At 41.9% G+C, this 18,640-nt stretch overlaps 1 protein-coding gene across 1 annotated transcript; it reads right to left on the bottom strand.

Annotated features, from left to right (window-relative positions):
* Positions 1–5,490: 5,490 nt before the first annotated feature.
* Positions 5,491–18,310, bottom strand: SPMIP10 (sperm microtubule inner protein 10). Its single transcript, XM_077462164.1, has 3 exons — positions 17,825–18,310; positions 14,087–14,195; positions 5,491–5,794 (listed from the first exon to the last, which is right to left on the bottom strand). The coding sequence occupies exons 1-3, from the start codon at positions 17,959–17,961 to the stop codon at positions 5,570–5,572; spliced, it is 471 nt and encodes a 156-aa protein (XP_077318290.1). The 5' UTR covers positions 17,962–18,310; the 3' UTR covers positions 5,491–5,569.
* Positions 18,311–18,640: the final 330 nt, after the last annotated feature.

Genomic DNA, 18,640 nt, shown 5'->3' with positions numbered 1-18,640 from the left:
ATGTCGGAACCATCGGGGCCATCTTCAAACTGTTCCCACAAAGTTGGGAGCATAAAATTGTCCAAAATGTCTTGGTATGCTGACGCATAGGAACATAGGTAGAGGAACTTGACTGGTCCTCACCTCAACCCAATAGAACACCTTTGGGATGAATAAGAGCAGAGATTGTGAGCCAGGCCTTCAAGTCCAACGTCAGTGCCTGACCTCACAAATGTGCTCCTGGAAGAATGGTCAAACATTCCCATAGACACTCCTAAACCTTGTGAAAAGCTTTCCCAGAAGAGTTGAAGCTGTTATAGCTGCAAAGGATGGGCCAACTCAATATTGAACCATACAGACTTATGCCCTATACACACAGTCGGACTTTCCGACAGAAAACGTGCGATCGGCTTGTGTTGTCGGAAATTCCGTTCGTGTGTGGGCTCCATCTGATTTTTTCTGTCAGAATTTCTGACACACAAAGTTTGAGATCTGGATCTAAAATTTTCCGACAACAAAATCCGATCAATTAAATTACAATCGTGCGTAGACAATTCCGACGCACAAAGTGCCACGCATGCTCAGATTAAATTACTAGACAAAAGCTATTGGCTACTGGCCACTTTATAGTCTCGTCGTACGTGTTGTACGTCACCTCGTTCTGAACGATCGGATTTTCCGACAACTTTGTGCGACCAAGACAAGTTTAGGCCAAAATCCATCGGAAAAAATCCGACAGATTTTGTCGTCGGAATGTCCGACCATGTGACAGGGCATAAGACTGGGGTGTCATTAAAGTTCATGTGTGTTTAAAGGCGGGTGTCCCAATACTTTTGACAATATAGTGCATAGTGGCGCATATTCCCAACCTGCCTCAAAATGTGCTACTTTTTAGGAGAGATTCATTTTTAAAGGCACCCCTACGCATCGGCAAATGTCTGTGTTTTCGTGTGCGTGAAACCGCATGGTGCCACAGAGCCACGCCGTTCCATGCAACGTGTTTTTAAAAAAGGGTCAGGGGCTTCTTTCCCACATTTCTCACTGATACAGCAACCCATTCAAATAATTAATTGTTAATGCCTCTGCGAGCGATTGTGGCTGCCGAGAATTTTTATTCATACTAATTTCCTTCCAGCTATGATATAGTAAGCACATAAACAGCTGATTCATTCAAGCTCTACTCATAATCAAAATACTATAACAAAACTAATTGGAATGACTGATCTGTCATCTTTTTGACATCTCCATTACTAAATAGTACCGTATACTGGCAGTGAGAAATATGAGGAATCCTTCTATGTTCAAAATATAAAATGGGAACATTTCTAAAGCTTTTCATTTCCAGTTAAAACATTTTATTTTTTTTGAAGATGAAGAATAAAAAGAATAATTATTGCAGCTAGTAAAATGAAAAATAAAAGTGCGGAAATCCATCAGGGAATCTCAGCCTGAAAAACAGTGAGCTGATTTAAGATGAAGGTCATTGTAACCAAGATAAAAATGATATTATTTATAAATCGGTTTTATATTCTATAGTGTAATTATCCTACCTCCCCAGCATTACCACAAGGTACTTTGGGGGTTATCTACTAAAGGAAAATCCACTTTGCACTGCAAGTGCACTTGGAAGTAATGTCGCTGTAGATCTGAGGGGGACATGCAAGGAAAATAAAAAACTGAATTTTAGCTTGCACGTGATTGGATGATAAAATCAGCAGAGCTTCCCCTCATTTCAGATCTACCCCTTAGATTTAGAGAGACTGCACTTCTGAGTGCACTTGCAGTGCAAAGTGGATTTGCCTTTCCTAAATAACCTCCTTTGTGTATGGTGTCTGTGATTTCATCATTGGTATGTGTACAGTTGTGATCAAAAGTTTGCATACCCTTGGAGAATTGGTAATATTCGGAATGTAACATGTTTAAAGAAAGCATGACTGAGCAGGCAAAACCCTTTTATTTCTTATGGGATTCATATTCAGCTGTAGGTCATAACAGAATGGCACAATCATAAAATAAAACATGGCAACAAGTAAACAAATCAAACAGCCCCTGTTTAAAAGTCTGCATACCCTTAGTGGTTAATACTGTGTATTTCCCCCTTTAGCATCAATGACAGAGTGCATTCTTTTGTAATAGTTGTCCATGGGGCCATAGCTGCCCATTCATCTTGGCAAAATGCCTCCAGGTCATGCAAAATCGTCGTCTTGCATGAAGTGTGCATTTAAAATCTCCCCAGAGTGGCTCAATGATATTAAGGTCAGGAGACTGTGATGGCCACTGCAAAACCTTTATCTTTTTCAGGTTTAAGCACTGGAGAGTCAACTTGGCCTTGTGCTTAGGGTCACTGTCATAGTGGAAAGTACAAGACCGTCAGCTTTTATGCAGCTTTTATGCAGAAGAATGCAAATTGTCAGCTAGTATTTTCTGATAACATGCTGCATTCATCTTGCCATCAATTTTCACAAGATTCCCTGTGCGTTTAGAGCTCACACACCTGCAAAACATCAGTGAGTCACCACCATGCTTCACAGTGGGGATGGTATTCTTGTCGCTATAGGACTTGTTGATCCCTCTCCAAACATAGCGCTCAAGGTTGTCACTGGAAAGCTCTATTTGGTCTCATCACTCCAAATTACAGTGTGCCAGAAGCTGTGAGGCATGTTAAAGTGTTGTCGGGCATATTGTAATCAGGCTTTTTTGTGGTATTGGTGCAGTAAAGGCTTCTTTCTGGTAACTCGACCATGCAGCTCATTTTTGTTCAAGTATCATCGTATTGTGCTCCTTGAAACAATCACACTGTTTTCTTTCAAGGGCAGCCTATACATCTCCTGAGGTTACATGTGGGTTTTTCTTTGTATCCCGAACAATTCTTCTGGCAGTTGTTGCTGCAATTTTTCTCAGTCTACCTGGCCTTGGCTTGGTATCAAGAGAACCCAGAATTTTCCACTTCTTAACAAGTGATTGAACAGTACTGACTGGCATATTCAAGGCTTTGGATATCTTTTTATTTCCTTTACCATCTTTATAAAGCTTCATTGCCTTGTTACGCCGGTCTTTTTACAGTTCTTTTCTGCGCACCATGGTTCCCTATCTAGCCTGCTCAGTGCATCTACCTGAGAGCTAACAAACTTATTGACTGTTTATGCACAAACACTAATTTCTATTTTAAAAAAAACACAGATGTGGGAAATTAACCTTTTAATTGCCATTTTAACCTGTGTGTGTCACTTATTGTATGTATCAAGGCCAAACATTCCAGGGTATGTATATTTTTGATCAGGGCCATTTGGGTGATTTCTGTTATCATTGTGATTTAAAAAGGAGCCAGACAACTGTCTGATGGTATAAGCACCATTCAGATATCACTTTGCATGTGCTCAATGATTGCAAACCACTCTCTGACTGAACGGGGTGGTGAGACAGAGTGGTGATGTCCTGTTTTTTGTCATGATCAGCCATATTTTTAATATCAATGCCAAAATTTCACAATTTCTGCCAGGGTATGCAAAATTTTGAGCACAACTATATAGCAATAGCTTTTATCTGCAGGATGCTGCTATATTGGCTTTCTCTCTACACACTGAACACAGAGGATCACTTGCTCTGCACTGTTGCCATTCAGAGAACTCGAATGCCGCGTACACACAATCGGATTTTCCAACAACAATGTTGGATGTGAGCTTGTTGGCGGAAAGTCTGAATGTGTGTATGCTCCATCGGACATTTGTTGTCGGACTCTCCGCCAACAAATGTTGGCTATCAGGTTCTCAAATTTTCTGCCAACAAATGTTTGTCGGTCTTTCCAATCGTGTGTACACAAGTCAGTCGGATAAAAGTCCACGCATGCTCGGAATCAAGTACGACCCGGAGATACAACTAGCATTCATAATGGAGATATCACATATGTCTTGTATGTCTTGTATGTCACTACTAATTGTTAGCCAACATTTGTGTCACCGTGTGTATGCAAGACAAGTTGGAGCCAACAATCTTCGAACAAATATCCACGGCTTTGTTGTCGGAAAGTCCGATCGTGTGTACGGGGCATTCGTTTTTTATTTCAATGAATACAAGTACATTCAGTAATTAGACTAGATGGAGAGTAGAGGTGTGTGACAATATCCATCTCGTCCAATCAAAGAATGTTAATTCCTGGTGTTTCACCTTAAAGGTATTAAAATGCATCTGTTTTAATCTACAACCATCTTGATTTTCTAGAACTGGAAAAAAAATTCAAATGTTTTGTTCTTTGTAGTTAAGGCAACATTTAGAAGTTTCATTTCCTGTTCATGCGATTGGCTCATAGCTTTTCCTAGCAGTTTTTGTGTTACTAAAACAATGGGGCTGATCATATGATTACAGCAAGCAGATCTTCCAACTGTCCGCATAAAAAAATAAAAATAAATTAAAAAGTCAGCAAATTTAATAAAATATCATTGAAATTTACATAACTGACCTAGGGAGGGTTATTTGTAACCAAAAGTGAAGCTATGCTTGAAACCTTAATCAACAAAAAAATTACATTTTGGATTTATTGGGAAAGAGTTTACTCTTCTTTTAGGGTATTCTTTCTGTTGGATCCCATTGGGGAATTGCTTCCTATTCCTTTGATGTCTGTACAAGGAATATAGGCACCGTTGGCATTATTGGGGTAAGAAAGCACAGACAGCAATACAAACTTTGTCTGAAGTTCTACCTCTTCTTCATTTTTCTCAAAATATATGTCTCAAAAGGGCTCAAACCCACCCCTTCACTTTTCAAAAAAAGAAAATGTTTTGGTTGGAGTTGGACTTTTCAATGTCAACCGCGCCTATTAATCTTAATGCCGCGTACACACAATGGGACTTTCCGGCGGACCAGAGTCTTCCCAAAAGTCCAGCGGACCTAGAAATAAAACTGGCTTCAAATCTTTCCGACAGACTCGAGTTCGGTCGAAAAATTATGTCGTCTGTGTGCTAGTCTGACATACTAAAACCAACCCTAGGGCAGCTATTGGCTACTGGCTATGAACTTCCTTATTCTACATCATCACGTTTGAATTCATCAGACTTTTGGAGTGATCGCGTGTGGCCAAGTCCATTCGTTTGAAAGTCCGGCGGACCTCAGCTGCAAAGTCCATCGGATTGTCCACCCTACCAAGTCCCTTGAAAAGTCCGGTCGTATGTATGCCATTACAGGCTCCTGGCCATTGATACTGAATATTTCTGAGCAATAGTTATTGTTCCCCAAAGATAAGTGTTGGGTGCTGGGGTATAGTGCAAACTATAATATAAGAGTGGAAATATCAAGCAACCCCAGAAGACACACAGGGGGAGATTTACTAAAACTGTGCAGCTGTGCATAGTAACCAATCGGCTTCTAGGTTTTTTTGTCAAAGCTTCATTGAACAAGCTGAAGTTAGAAGCTGATTGGCTACTAAGCAAAGCTGCACCAGATACTGTGTGTACCAGTTTTAGTAGGTCTCCCTTACAGTAAAAGATGCTGATCATTAAAAACTACGTAACAAAGGGATTGCAAAATGTTTTTTTATTCTGTCTACAGGAAGTGAAGCTCTCTGAGTCACTCTGTGGTAAGAGATAGGGTCCTATTGTCACCAATACTGTGGTCCCAGCATTCTGCTTCTCTGGTTGATCATATAGCTCTGGTATCTAGACAGGGAGGAGTGCAGTGGTAAATCTGTGTTCTGCATATGTGATGGGATTTTCATCTTCTCCATGATGAAGTGACGATCTTCTCCATGACACAACCTCTCTTTGTTCTCCAGAAACAGGCTCTCTTCCTGGGGACCTGTGTGCACCCCAGACTGACCTGCATGCTTCACAATAAAACACAGTTGTTAAAAAGGAGAAAGAATTCTCATAAACCGCTAGGTTGGCATGGCAACATTCAATCCAACCATGCACGACACTATAACCCATTCTAAGCATTACCAGATAGGCGTGGTAAAGGTCATCGGAAGCTATCATTATCACATAATGATGTTTTTTTTTAACATGATGGACAATCTTTTGGCAGCAAACTGTGTATTTCTCCCTTTTTCTATGAGAAAAGGACACAAAGATTTCAGCACAGAGTATGGTAGGCCCCAACAGCAGATAATTTGTTAATCTCGGTGAGACATCTGCCTGTTTGTGACCACCTTAACACATTATTATAACTAGCTTAGATTATTGAGCTGGGGGTCCCTTTTTATCGAATGGTAATGTAATTTTAATGAGCCTGTTCTGAGAGACTAGAAACGGGAAATGTAATTACCAAGCCGGCAAGACTGATAACCGTGCCGTCACAGGGTGCAGTCAATAAGCAGCATATGTTACTGACGGGGTCTTTTCAGTTCTAAGCACAGCCATTGTCTGCACAGCACGTGATAGACTACAGAGCTGCTTGTCTTTGTTAGGTGGTATGTCTGGGATTAGTGGAAAAAAAAATGACTGATAAAATACCATGCTTATGACATACATGTTCAGCCAGTATATTTATTGTCAGTCTTTCTAAAAAAAATCGAACACTCGCATCCCTGTGCAGCTACTAATACTATGGCTCAAGGGGAGAATATACCCTAAATCCATAAGAAAAATCAACCCTTGCTCAATCAAGCATAAAGAATTTTAAATTGCCAGAGAAAAATTAATTTACTTATTAAAACGATATAGATTAATTTAATATACGTACTGTATATACAGAATCTAAATGTTCTAGAATTATTTCTAAAAAACATATAATGAGACTCCTTACCAAAATATCATATTTTATTTTATTTAATAAATCTTTATTGAAACACGTAGAGACAAAGAAAAATGAACATATAACATATTCCATGCAGTGTTACAGAAAAAGTGGAATAGTCTACCCCAGCAGTTTATGACATCTAGAGGTCTAGTGTACTAGATATAAGGTTCCAAGCTTATGAGAAGACCATTGACCACGCATATGACGCTGGTCGGGTAAGGATATGCATTCAGATGGGTATTCAAGCAAAATATCATATTTAATATGTACAATATATTACTAAAAGTATTGGGACGCCTACCTTTACACGCACATGAACTTTAATGCCATTCCAGTCTTAGTCCGTAGCGTTCAATATTGAGTTGGCCCACCCTTTGCAGCTATAACAGCTTCAGCTCTTCTGGGAAGGCTGTCCACAAGGCTTAGGAGTTTGTCTATGGGAATGTTTGACCATTCTTCCAGAAGCGCATTTGTGAGGTCAGGCACTGATGTGGACAAGAAGGCCTGGCTCGCAGTCTCCAATCTCATTCATCCCAAAGGTGTTCTATCGGGTTGAGGTCAGGACTTTGTGCAGGCCAGACAAGTTTCTCCACCCCAAACTCACTCATCCATGTCTTTATGGACTTTGCTTTGTGCACTGGTGCGCAATCATGTTGGAACAGGAAGGGACCATCCCCAAAACTGTTCCCACAAAGTTGGGATCATGAAATTGTCCAAAATGTCTTGGTGTGCTGACACCTTAAGAGTTCCCTTCACTGGAACTAAGGGGCCAATCCCAACAACTGAAAAACAACCCCACACCGTAATTCCCCCCATCCACCAAATGATTTGGACCAGTGCACAAACCAAGGTCCATAGACATGGATGAGCAAGTTTAGAGTGGAGGAACCGGACTGGCCTGCACATAGTCCTGACCTCAACCCAATAGAACCCCTTTAAGAAGAATTCGAGTGGAGACTGCAAGCCAGGCCTTCTCATCCAACATTAAAGCCTGACCTCACAAATGAGCTTCTGGAAGAATAGTCAAACATTCCTATAGACACCCTCCTAAACCTTGTGGACAGCTTTCCCAGAAGAGGTGAAGCTGTTATAGCTGCAAAGGGTGGGCCAACTCAGTACTGAACCCTACGGACTAAGACTGGGATGCCATTATAAGAGAAGTATGGGTTTTGATTATTTTTCCCCCTATTTATACTTACCTCGGTGGATGCAGCATGAAAACCGAGCGACTGAACACCACAATCACTCGGTTTTCAGAGCTCTGTCAGTCACGGCTCTCTGCACATCTTCCCCTGCATTCATTGGGGTGGAGCAGGCTGTCTCAGGCTTTCAGCGGCTCGCTGAGAGGCTGAGACAGGTATCAATCCAGGCACCTGGCGGATCCAGACTTTATTGTCGTGATGACGTGGTTGCTGGACTGATCTCTGTGACATCCGCAGAGAGCAGACTTCAAGCTTTGGCTGGGCTTCTCTTTTAAAGTTCATGTGCATGTAGGCAGGTGTCTCAATACTTTTGGTAATATAGTGTAAATTCATATATGTTTTTAGTAAATATATAAAATCCACTAGAACACAAGTATAAATTGAATACACAAAACCACATAGTAGTTTAACTCCAAAACGTTTTATCACATCTACTGGGTCCGCTCAAAAGTCCTCTATAGTTTTTCCATCTATAGTACAAAGGCGAAATAAAGATAAATGGGTTTGTTCCTGCCATACAGCATATGTACTATGCTTATAACATACAACTATAAAACATTACATTTCAATAGCAATCTTATCCTTTTTCTACAATAAGTTCCCAATCTTTGTGGTTCGTGTACTGTAGAGACTAAAACTGCTGAGATATTTCAGTGTTACAAATTTATTTATCTATATATGGTAGACACATCCATATAGTAGAGCAAGATAATACCCTCTCCAAATGGTTTGGCTCTTCCTATTACTGTATATCTCTGTTCATGTGCAGACAAGAGATCTTTTGTCTTTAGGATTATAATTCACAAGCTGCACAGCGGGCCAGACCTCTAACATGACACCAGGTCAGCATGAATCTCACATGCATAGCTCAGACTAAAATCTCACAACCTCCATTTCTTATTTCCGGTACAGCTGCAGGTCTGATACAAATCGTAGTCTGAAATAAAAGGGGTAAGAAAGGTTTTAGGTAGGCTGAGCATAGTAATGATGACTTTTCGATCTGCTGCTGCATCATTGTCCATTTTGCAGTCAGGGTTGTGTTTTTTACCAGTGTTCTTGACCAAGCTATTCTACCGCTGCAGTTGAGGTCAAGGTTCTGATGATGCCACCTGTCAGGGGTTCCTGAATCACAAGGCTAGCTGAACACAACTATAAATTGTTTGGCAGCTAAGGCTGGCCATGTATTATACAATTTTCTTCTACAACTTTCCTTTAGATTTACCAAAACCTTATACTATAAGACCTACTGAGGCAGCATGACTTGCAGTGCGACTGCCTCAGGCGACTGGGACCCGACTTTAGCGGCGGCTTGCAAAATGACTTCTGTATAGAAGTCAATGCAAGTCTCCCCAAAAGTCATACAGGAACCTTTTTCTAAGTCGGAGCGACTTGAGTCGCTCCGATTAGAACGGTTCCATTGCACAGAACGGGATGCGACTTGTCAGGTGGCTAAGTCGCCTCACGAGTCGCCCCTGTGTGAACCGGCTCTAAGGTCACACCTAAACACTAATCAATTTTGTATACAATCAGACAGGCCCTTGCACTACATAGTTGAAGGTAAATCTAAAGGAAATTGAACAAGAAAATGGTATAATGCATAGCCAACTTTAAACCTCGTACACGCGGTCTGACTGTTGGACGACCGAGTGTCTGATTTTTGTCAAAAGGGCGCATGCCAGGATCTTGTCTTGCATACTAACTATCTACAAATTGTCGTGTGACAAACACGAACGTAGTGACGTACTATGAGAGTATAAAGAGGAATTTTTCGTGTTAGTAGAAGTTAGTATAATTTTGGTAAAAGTGCATTCGCGATTTTCAGATCGTACAAAATAAATGCCTTTTAAAATATGTTTGGCATAACTACATCAGTATCACCAGCAAAGCAGCTTCATTATTATCCCATTAAAGAACATGAGAATGTGCGCTCCATTTCGACATTTCATAATTTGCCGCGTCACAAATGCAAATTCTCCTTTACAAACGCTATTTTACAAGACCGAACACTTCCGGATCGTTTCTTGGTTCCGATCATGCGTGTTTGTACTTTGGACTTTTGTGTGACGGATTTGTGTACTGACCATCCGAAAATCAGATGTGGAGCCGTCGTTCACCACAAATTTACTAGCTTGTCATCCAACATTTGTTGTCCGAAAATTGGAAAACAATTGTCCAAAGGAGTGTACTAACGTTAAGAATTTTGGACAACAGCCTGTCAAACGACAATCCCATTCTGATTTTCGTGTACGAGACTTTAGGCTCCATGCACACTAGCTTTTTTTTATAAAGTCAAAAAATGCTAAAAATGCTAAAAATTTTTTAGAAAAAAGCCTGATGAAGAAGCTGTAGCATTTAAGAAGCTAAAGGAGCAATTGCAGTTTATTATCATTTTTACTGTTCACAAAGACAGAAAAAAAAGCTGTTCGTAGTATTTTAGTAGCGTTTAGGAGCATTCAGCGTTTTTTTTTTTTTTTTGCAGGAAAAACGCTTCAAAAATTTTTTTTTTTAAATGCTTCTAGATGCTGAAATTCAAAAAATGCTAATAGCCTAATGTAGTGTGCATAGACACATAGGATAACACTATTTAGCTTCTAGGAGCAGAAAAAACATGCTAATGACAGCTTCTAGGAGCTTAAAGTGGTTGTAAACTCAGAAGTTTTTTTTTTATCTTAGTGCATTCTACGCATAAAGATAAAGCCCTCTGTGTGCAGCAGCCCCCATCAGCCCCCTTAATACTTACCTGAGGTCCATCTAGATCCAGTGATGTTGCAAGAGTGTCTCGGCTGCCCAGGACTACCTTCCTCGTTGGCTGAGACAGCAGCGTGATGCCATTGGCTCCCGCTGCTGTCAATCAAAGTCAGTCATCCAATGAGGAGAAAAAGGGGACGGGGCCTGGCCACGGCTCCCTGTCTGAATGGACACAGGGAGCCTTCAAATGGGCTTGGGTGCCCCCCTAGCACACTGCTTGCTGTGGGGGCACTTAGCAGGCGAAAGGGGCCAGGAGCGCCGGTGAGGGACCTCAGAAGAGGAAGATCAGGGCTGCTCTGTGCAAAACCATTGCACAGAGCAGGTCAGTATAGACTTTTTTTTTTTGTTAAAAATAACAAACAACGAGACTTTACAATCACTTTAAAAAAACGCTAGTATGCATGGAGCCTAAAACAGTTCATGCATGTATATTTTACGTGTGACTTGAACTGCCTATCTGGAGCTGTAAGCCTTGGAAGTCAAAAGTTGAACTCCAAGCGCAAAAACGTTCACCTAAATATATTCCCTAATAGCCACAAATATATGAATCCACTTTATGTGCCCTAAATGCCTTGGCAAACCCAGATATCACCTGGTAAAAGTAGCAGTGACATCACTTTGCTTTACATAGCCCAGGCAGAAAACAGAGCTGTGGGAGGGGCCCAGCAGGCTCCCCCACTACAGGCTGCCTGCAGATAACTACAGGAGGGGGTGGAGACAAGACCAGTCACCCTGCACAAAGAAAATGAGTAGCAATGACCGGTCTTTTTTACAAAAAGGTTCTGCACAGAGGCAAAATTTCACTCTGGTTTACTGCACAGATCTGGAAGAAATACACAAAACACATTCAAGTAAGAATAAACATAGCTCTTGTATATTAGCTAATCCCAGAGTTCTTTTGTGTAGACATGATACCATGACAGCCTTATGCAGATTCAATTGTGGAAAGCTGGGCATCTCTATTAGTGATGCTGACTGACATGTACATGTTCAAACTATGCATGGAGACCTGCCTTTTTCAACACCTGGTCAACTCAGGTCTCCACAAGCGTTTAAGTAAACAATTGTTTTATATGTGCCTGATTCCCACCACAACAAAGCAAAAGCGGTGTATAAAAATGCAGCATGGAGCTCACCCCAAACCTTCATCCATCTCCACACTGCAGCTCATCTGCAGTGCACAGAAACAAATATTGAAATCCAGAAGGCCCCTTTAACAAGGGGGCCCTCAGATCCTGTCCTCCCCCTATATGAATGAGTATGGGGTCCTTTAATAAAAATGTCTTCTTCCCCGCTTCTTCCTCTGGTCTTCTCACTCCTCCAGTCTTCTCCTTCGCCCGCTTTTTCCTCCAGTCTTCTTCTTTCGGTCTTGTTCTTTCTCAGGTGTTATTCTTTCTCCACCGCCTCTCCTGCTGCCGACCCATTGAAAAAAAAAAAAAAGGTCCTCCTCTGATGCTGCGCCCCGCCGATCTGTCTGCTTCAAAGTTTCACATTTCACATATAACTGTGGGGCGTGGCATCATCTGGAGACCCCGCCACCTTGTGACGTCATTGACCCATCATGCCTCGGGCTGTGATGTCACAAGGGGGCGGGATCTCAGAATGATGTCATCCGCCCCATCGCAGAGTCGGAGGAGGTTCACTTTTTTTATTTTCAGCGGGGCAGTGGTGGGAGTGGTGGAAGAAGACTGGAGGAAGAAGAAGACAACCGAACGAAGAAGCAGGGACAAGAAGACATTTTTAATAAAGAATATGTAAAAAATTGTCTATAATCTTTTGTCACATTACACTACTTTTTTTGGTGAATGGGTAGGGGTACCATGTACCCCATACTAATTTGCATGGGGAGGGCTGGATCTGGGGCGCTCTTGTTAAAAGGGGCTTCCAGATTCTGATAAGCCCCCCTCCAGCAGACCCCCACAACCACCGAGCAGGGTGGTGTGGAAGAGGCCCTTGTCCACATTAACAAAGCACCGCACCCCCTCCATGTTGAGGGCATGCGGCCTGGTATGGTTCGGGGGGGGGGGGGCGTTTGCTTATCCCCTCCCTCTCCTGATCTGCCAAGCTGCACGCTCGAATAAGGGTCTAGTGTGGATTTTGGGGGACCCCCACGCCATTTTTTAAATTTTGGCGTGGAAGTGGCCCCTCGAAATCCATACCAGACTTAAGGGTCTGGTATGGATTGGGGGGGGGCACGCCATTTGTTTGTGATTTTTTTTGCTGTCAATTTTTTTCTTTCTACATTCAGCTGTCAGCTGGGAAGCCCACTGACAGCTGGTGAGTCATCGGTTGCAAAGGAAACGGTGGCCCGCTTCTTAGCAACTGGCTATATACAGTAAATGTAAAAAAAAAAAAGAAAATTGCTGTAAAAACGCTGTTATAAAGATGCGGAAAGCACAGCGAAAAGGATTGCAGAAACAGTGAAAAGCAACATACATAGATGTGAATTGAGCCTTAGACCCAGAGGTTGTTAAAAAAAGCTGTAGGCACTTCAAGGTAGATTTGTTTTGTGTTTGAGTTGAGTCTTTCAGTTATTTAAAGAATTGTTTCAAGGTGCCTTCTGTATTTGGAAGAAAGGAGCTTAAACTGATACAAAAACCCATGTACATGAGCCATTAGCAGCTGACAAAAAGTAGAAACCCTAAGGGCCGGTTCACACAGCGAGGCGCGGCGAGGCGTCTCCGACTTACCTCGCCGCGACCTGCGGGGAGCTCAGCGGCGACTTGCAGAGGACTTCTGTATAGAAGTCAATGCAAGTCGCCCCCGAAGTCGCCCCGAAGTAGTACAGGAACCTTTTTTCTGAGTCGGAGCGACTCGAGTCGCTCCTCTCAGAACGGTTCCATAGTACTGAATGGGGGCGACTTGCGGGAGCGAGGCGAGGCGAGCCGTGTCGCCTCGCCTCGCCTCGCTGTGTGAACCGGCCCTAAAGCAGGCCATAGCTGGATAGAATTTCAAATGATAATTCTTAGGAAAAGTCTTAGGAAAATTGGTACAAAAATTTTCACATCATTTGTTTGTTGATTTCATTTGCTTTTAACATTTGATTTTGGAATGAATAGACTGAGTAAAAACCACATACACTGTTAAAAATTCATTAGTTTGAGAACATTTTTCCATCCTGCTCCTTCAAATTTTCTCATCATTGCGGTTGAAAACAAACATCGATTTGACCCACCAATGCTTAGAAAAACTCACAAACTTTCTTAGAACCTTCTTTTCCCAAGAATTTGAAAATTCTACCCATTTATGGTCAGTGCAGCTTGAGATCAGATTGAGCTTAAAAGTCTTATAAATCAATACAAAATAAAAAGAATCATGATTCATAATGATTGGCAGATTCCTATAGATACAAGAAAAACATGAATTTTACTATAAACCATTAGCATTTTCCTGGATCCCAGTCTGGATTTTTTCCCCCCATTACTTACCCTTAAAATGAGCTTCCTGTTGACCATGTCCTGTTTCCAGGGCATCACATAACGTTTGGGAATCATTGGGTGTCTCCTGGTGAACTCAGGAATGTGTGAGTGAACTAGTCTGCGAATAAAGTAACAATAATTGATAATTGAGAAGTCGGGATAGGGAAGTGGGTGGAACTTTTCGTCAGGAAGAAGCCTTTGCAAAATTAAGTCTACTGGCACCTATCACATATCATACTTACCTCATTAATCCAAGAATTTGATCGCAAGGCTGTTACTTGAATGGCTGCAGGCAGATCTTCAGCTCCAAGTCAATAGTCATGATTTTGCCTGGGCTTCTCTCTGAAGAGAAGCGCTATCAACATCCTCCATTCCCTCTCCACTTTGCTAGAAGTACTTTGGAAAGATCCTGTGTCGGGTGCTGAAACTCCTTCACATGGGCAGACCAATCGGACTATCCATTGCCCTCTATAGAGTGGCGGATGTAACAGACATTTTCTGTGTTTCTTGGTTATGCCTTATGCACTGGAGAACTAACACCAGATGTCCAAGCGTCAGCTTTAATATGAAGACATTTAAAGTTTTATGTCTCTTCAACGCATTTTCATAACTGAAGCCTTTTGAAAGTTTTTTTCTGTTTTTATATATTTTTTTAGGGGAACAATACAACCAAATTTAAATATTTAAAATATCAGTCTTGACTTTTGTAAAAACTTGAAATAAAATTTACCAAAGGGCATTAGAATATCCCTTAAAATTTAAACATCCAATGGTGGACAACTTTAAAAGGGGAGCATAGACCATGTATTCAAGCCATGGCAATGTGCTCTAAATTATGTTTTGGAATGAGAGAAAAGTTAATGTATATCTGCTTGCTGACTGTGTCACATAGGAGTACAGCACTAAATCAGCTCTTTTGCAGTGGATCATGTACTAGATACGTGATCCAGGTAAGGGCCGCGCACGTGCGTGCCCCCCCGCACCAGCTGTGCTGTGATTAGTCACAGCACAGGCCGATCAGCAGGTCCTGGCCAATGATGTACCTCCGGCCCCCTCTGATCAGTGAAGAGGATGACAGGACAGAGCTCTGTGAATGTAAACCATACAGAGCTCTGTACTGACAGAGGGGGTGTGCCAGTTTTATATTTTCACATTATTGGCAAATTTGTTTATTGTCTCAATAGTTGCTAGTTGTTAAGTATTCACTAGCTATTTTATCAAAGTTTTTTAAAGCCATAGTTCAGCTTTACCAAAAAACTGTCTATGCAGAATAGGGGTGCCTGTAGATAAAAACAAACTGTGCAGCCTGGACCAAAGTTTAATATATAAACTGCATTAGACGACAATGGTGTTTGTTCCTGTTCCCCTGATGATGCTGTTTGACAGAGAAACATGTTGGGCGCAGCTAAACTTGTGATGTCAGCACTTTCACCATGTGGCCAGTGGCGAGGCTTCAGTGCAAGCTGTCTCATGCTGTATTTTCTTTTACCTTTAAGTACCTGTCTCTTGTTTTAAATAAATTGTTTGGCAGTTTTACACTATGAGTGGCCTCTTTTCTCCTCCATGAGTGTGGTTGCTGCCTGAGCCTTGGAAGTACTGAAACCGGAAATTGGTGTCCTGCTATTGCCATTGGTTATAGTCTGGAGATCTGTTAATTACATGCCTGGATGATCGTTATGGTGAGACTATCCTCATTTGTGGTGAAGAGCACGAATGTCTTGGTTGTCTCTATTTTTCACTTGATGTTTGTGGACTTCTATTTATGTCGATGTGCACTCATTGTATGTTTGTATATAGATTCTGACATCCAATTTTCCAATTTTTAATGGGTGCTGCTCTGTGTACGCTTTTAAAAACAATAAGTTCAAAATAATATTTTTGTATTTTTATAGGTGTAGGCCCTTTACATACTTATGAGCCTGACTGATAAACTCATGAAGATGACATCCCCCCATTCTGCCTTGTTGCTAAGGCTGTTGCTAAGAGACTTCAAGCTGTTCGCCTCCACCATCACAGGAGTGAGCTTTTTCTCTGATTCAAACCCACTCATGTGCAATTTCTCTCCCCTGATGCAGTAACTCAATAAGTGGGGTGAACAGTAACAGCTTGGATTATCTTAGCAACATCCTAGCAGGAATGGGATGCTGTCAACTCTAGGAGTTTTTCATTCAGGCTTCATAAGGTATGAAAATGGCCTACACCTTCAGAAAGGCCATTTTTCAACTTTGGGCAAGCCACAAAGTAGATTTTGTTTTATCTACAGCTACCCCTTACCTGCCTCCTGGCCCTTTAAGTGGTGAATGACGCCGGGAGGCAGGGCATGGCTTAAGATCATGTGACCACCAGGATTGGGTCACGTGGTCCAAAAGCTCCCGATCGCTCGTGCTTTCGGTTAGTCAATGGTAACTGTCAGTGGCGTAACTAGAACCTTCAGGGCCCGATGCAAGAAACCATGAAGGGCCCCCCTGAACCCCAGCCAGGGTCCATCCCTCTGAGTCCGGCGGTGGAACTCCAGGGCGTGGTCACAGGTATGACCTTTGTGAGCCCTGTAGTTCCACCACTGGTATCAGTAGTTTTTATTTTATTTTTTTTAAACATTTTTCGGTGCCCCATTGGGGGACTGTCCCCAGGCAGGATTGGGTCCCCGTCCCCAGAAGTGATGAGGTCCTTTTCTCCAGGGCAGATGAAGTTACTGCCCCCAGGTGAGAAGGGGTCCCTGTCCCCAGGGGAGGTGGGGGTCCCTGTCCCCACGTGAGAAGGGGTCCCTGTCCCCAGGGGGATATGGAGGGGGTATGTAATAGTGTGTGCTAGCTGCCTATGCTGCTGCCGGCCATATGTAGAGGGGGCTGCATGGGCCCCCTGCATCACAGGGCCCAGTTGTGGTCGCGACTGCTGCACCCCCTATAGTTACGCCCCTGGTAACTGTGCTGGGAGTGCGCATGCTTTCAGCACAAGTGCATAGGCAGCAATTAATGCAAATATGTGACCCTCGGCGCTAAGGGCCAGGTGCTGAGGCACCAAGGGGTTAATGTAGGCTCAGATAAAGTGGGAGCTCCGTGTCTATAGTCTGCATGCAGAAAATCCTATGTAATGGAAGAATTTTATATTTTAAAGTTGATTGGGTTGCTTATATGTACCTGCACTCTTTTGCTTGTGGCACAGTAATCAAAGCATATATTGTGGGTACAAGGAATGTGTCATGTGTATGCTACTTATACAGTGAGTAGGCTCAGATTTAATTTAAAAGGGGAATATTCTCACCTAGGCTCCATCAATGTGGCATCCTGGAGCTTAGCCCCCTAACATCTTTTTTAAGCGACTGGCAACTGATACCCACTTTTATTGGCCAGGGCCAATATGACATCACTCCTGGGCATACACAGGAGTTCAGTTGGCTTTCTACAGTGAGCTGCACATGCTCACCGTACATGGGTGCACTGGTAGGTAGGTAACCTTACGCAGAATAGACAAATGTATTTTCTGCATTAAAAATCCTGCCTATTCATCCTTTTTTCGTTTTTAACATAAAGTTCAGTTTGGCCACACCCACCATTCTTAATAGACATTTTAATCATAATTTATATTTTATGACATTAATATAGTTTTTGGTTTGTGTTTATTGTTTCCTGTTTATTTGCAATGTATTGCTTGTAAGCATTAGTGTGTATCAAATACATAACACTTGTGAACAATGTTATAAAGCAAGTAAATTAACAAAAGTCAAAACAAAAAAATGTAGAGCTTTACCCTTTAATGTCGGTGATGGTTGCTACAGAGTTCATGGCTTCGGGTTGCTGGTTGTTTTCCTGTACTTGTCTCTGACTGCTTTGGTCTTCTGCCTTTTGCTGAATCTGAACATCCATTAATACAGGCTGACTTTGCATACTACGAACTGTATACAACTATATAAATAGACATTAGTTCTTCACTTCTGCCATTTCTAAATGACAGCCTGCTCTCCTCTGTGTTGTACTTGTTGTCATAGAGATCCTTTGAGGCCAGGCCTTGCCTCCTTCAGTTACCTTATACTGCTATAGTAATAGTTTTCTGTCTTCAGATTAGAATGACTTTTTTCTATCCACCTGGATGATAACTGCTCATAACCTGGGTGATCCTATTTGTTTACTAATGGGATCCCTCTATGTACATCACCTTTCTGTCCAAGTCTCACCCCTTCTGGCGAGCTCTTCCCCTCTTCATAGTTACTGTTGCTGTGATCATGCGATTTGTTTACAGTGAGCGTGTGCTTACCTGCATTGTGAGACTCAGGAGTTTTGGAAGAACAGTCTTCATGATCACACCCACTGCTGAAATCTAATCATTTATTTATTCAACTCAAACATATTCAGCACTCCTTGTAAAGGTCACAAAGGCATTACTTTTCCATCGTCTGCAAAAATGACTAAATGATTCAAATTATACTGACATAAATAATACAAATATTATTTGCTTTCAACCAATGTCTATTCAGTTTAGAGTTATAAAACATTACTTTTAATTACTTCAACACACCCTGAATTGACACATTTCTAATGTCCCACACCTACCGAAGCCCCTTTTTGC

The sequence above is a fragment of the Lithobates pipiens genome, unplaced genomic scaffold, assembly GCF_037356315.1.
Source record: "Lithobates pipiens isolate NorthernLeopardFrog02 unplaced genomic scaffold, aLitPip1_a1.2 Scaffold_3, whole genome shotgun sequence".
Classification (NCBI taxonomy): Eukaryota; Metazoa; Chordata; class Amphibia; order Anura; family Ranidae; genus Lithobates; species Lithobates pipiens.
This window is presented reverse-complemented; position numbering and strand designations above follow the sequence as displayed.

Coding starts and splice junctions, on each gene's coding strand:
- SPMIP10 (XM_077462164.1), bottom strand. CDS start 17,961: ATGCAAAGTCAGCCTGTATTAATGGATGTTCAGATTCAGCAAAAGGCA. Junction 14,196..17,824: donor ACCATCACCGACATTAAAGG/GTAAAGCTCTAC, acceptor CTTTATTCGCAG/ACTAGTTCACTCACACATTC. Junction 5,795..14,086: donor ACAGGAAGCTCATTTTAAGG/GTAAGTAATGGG, acceptor TTTATTGTGAAG/CATGCAGGTCAGTCTGGGGT.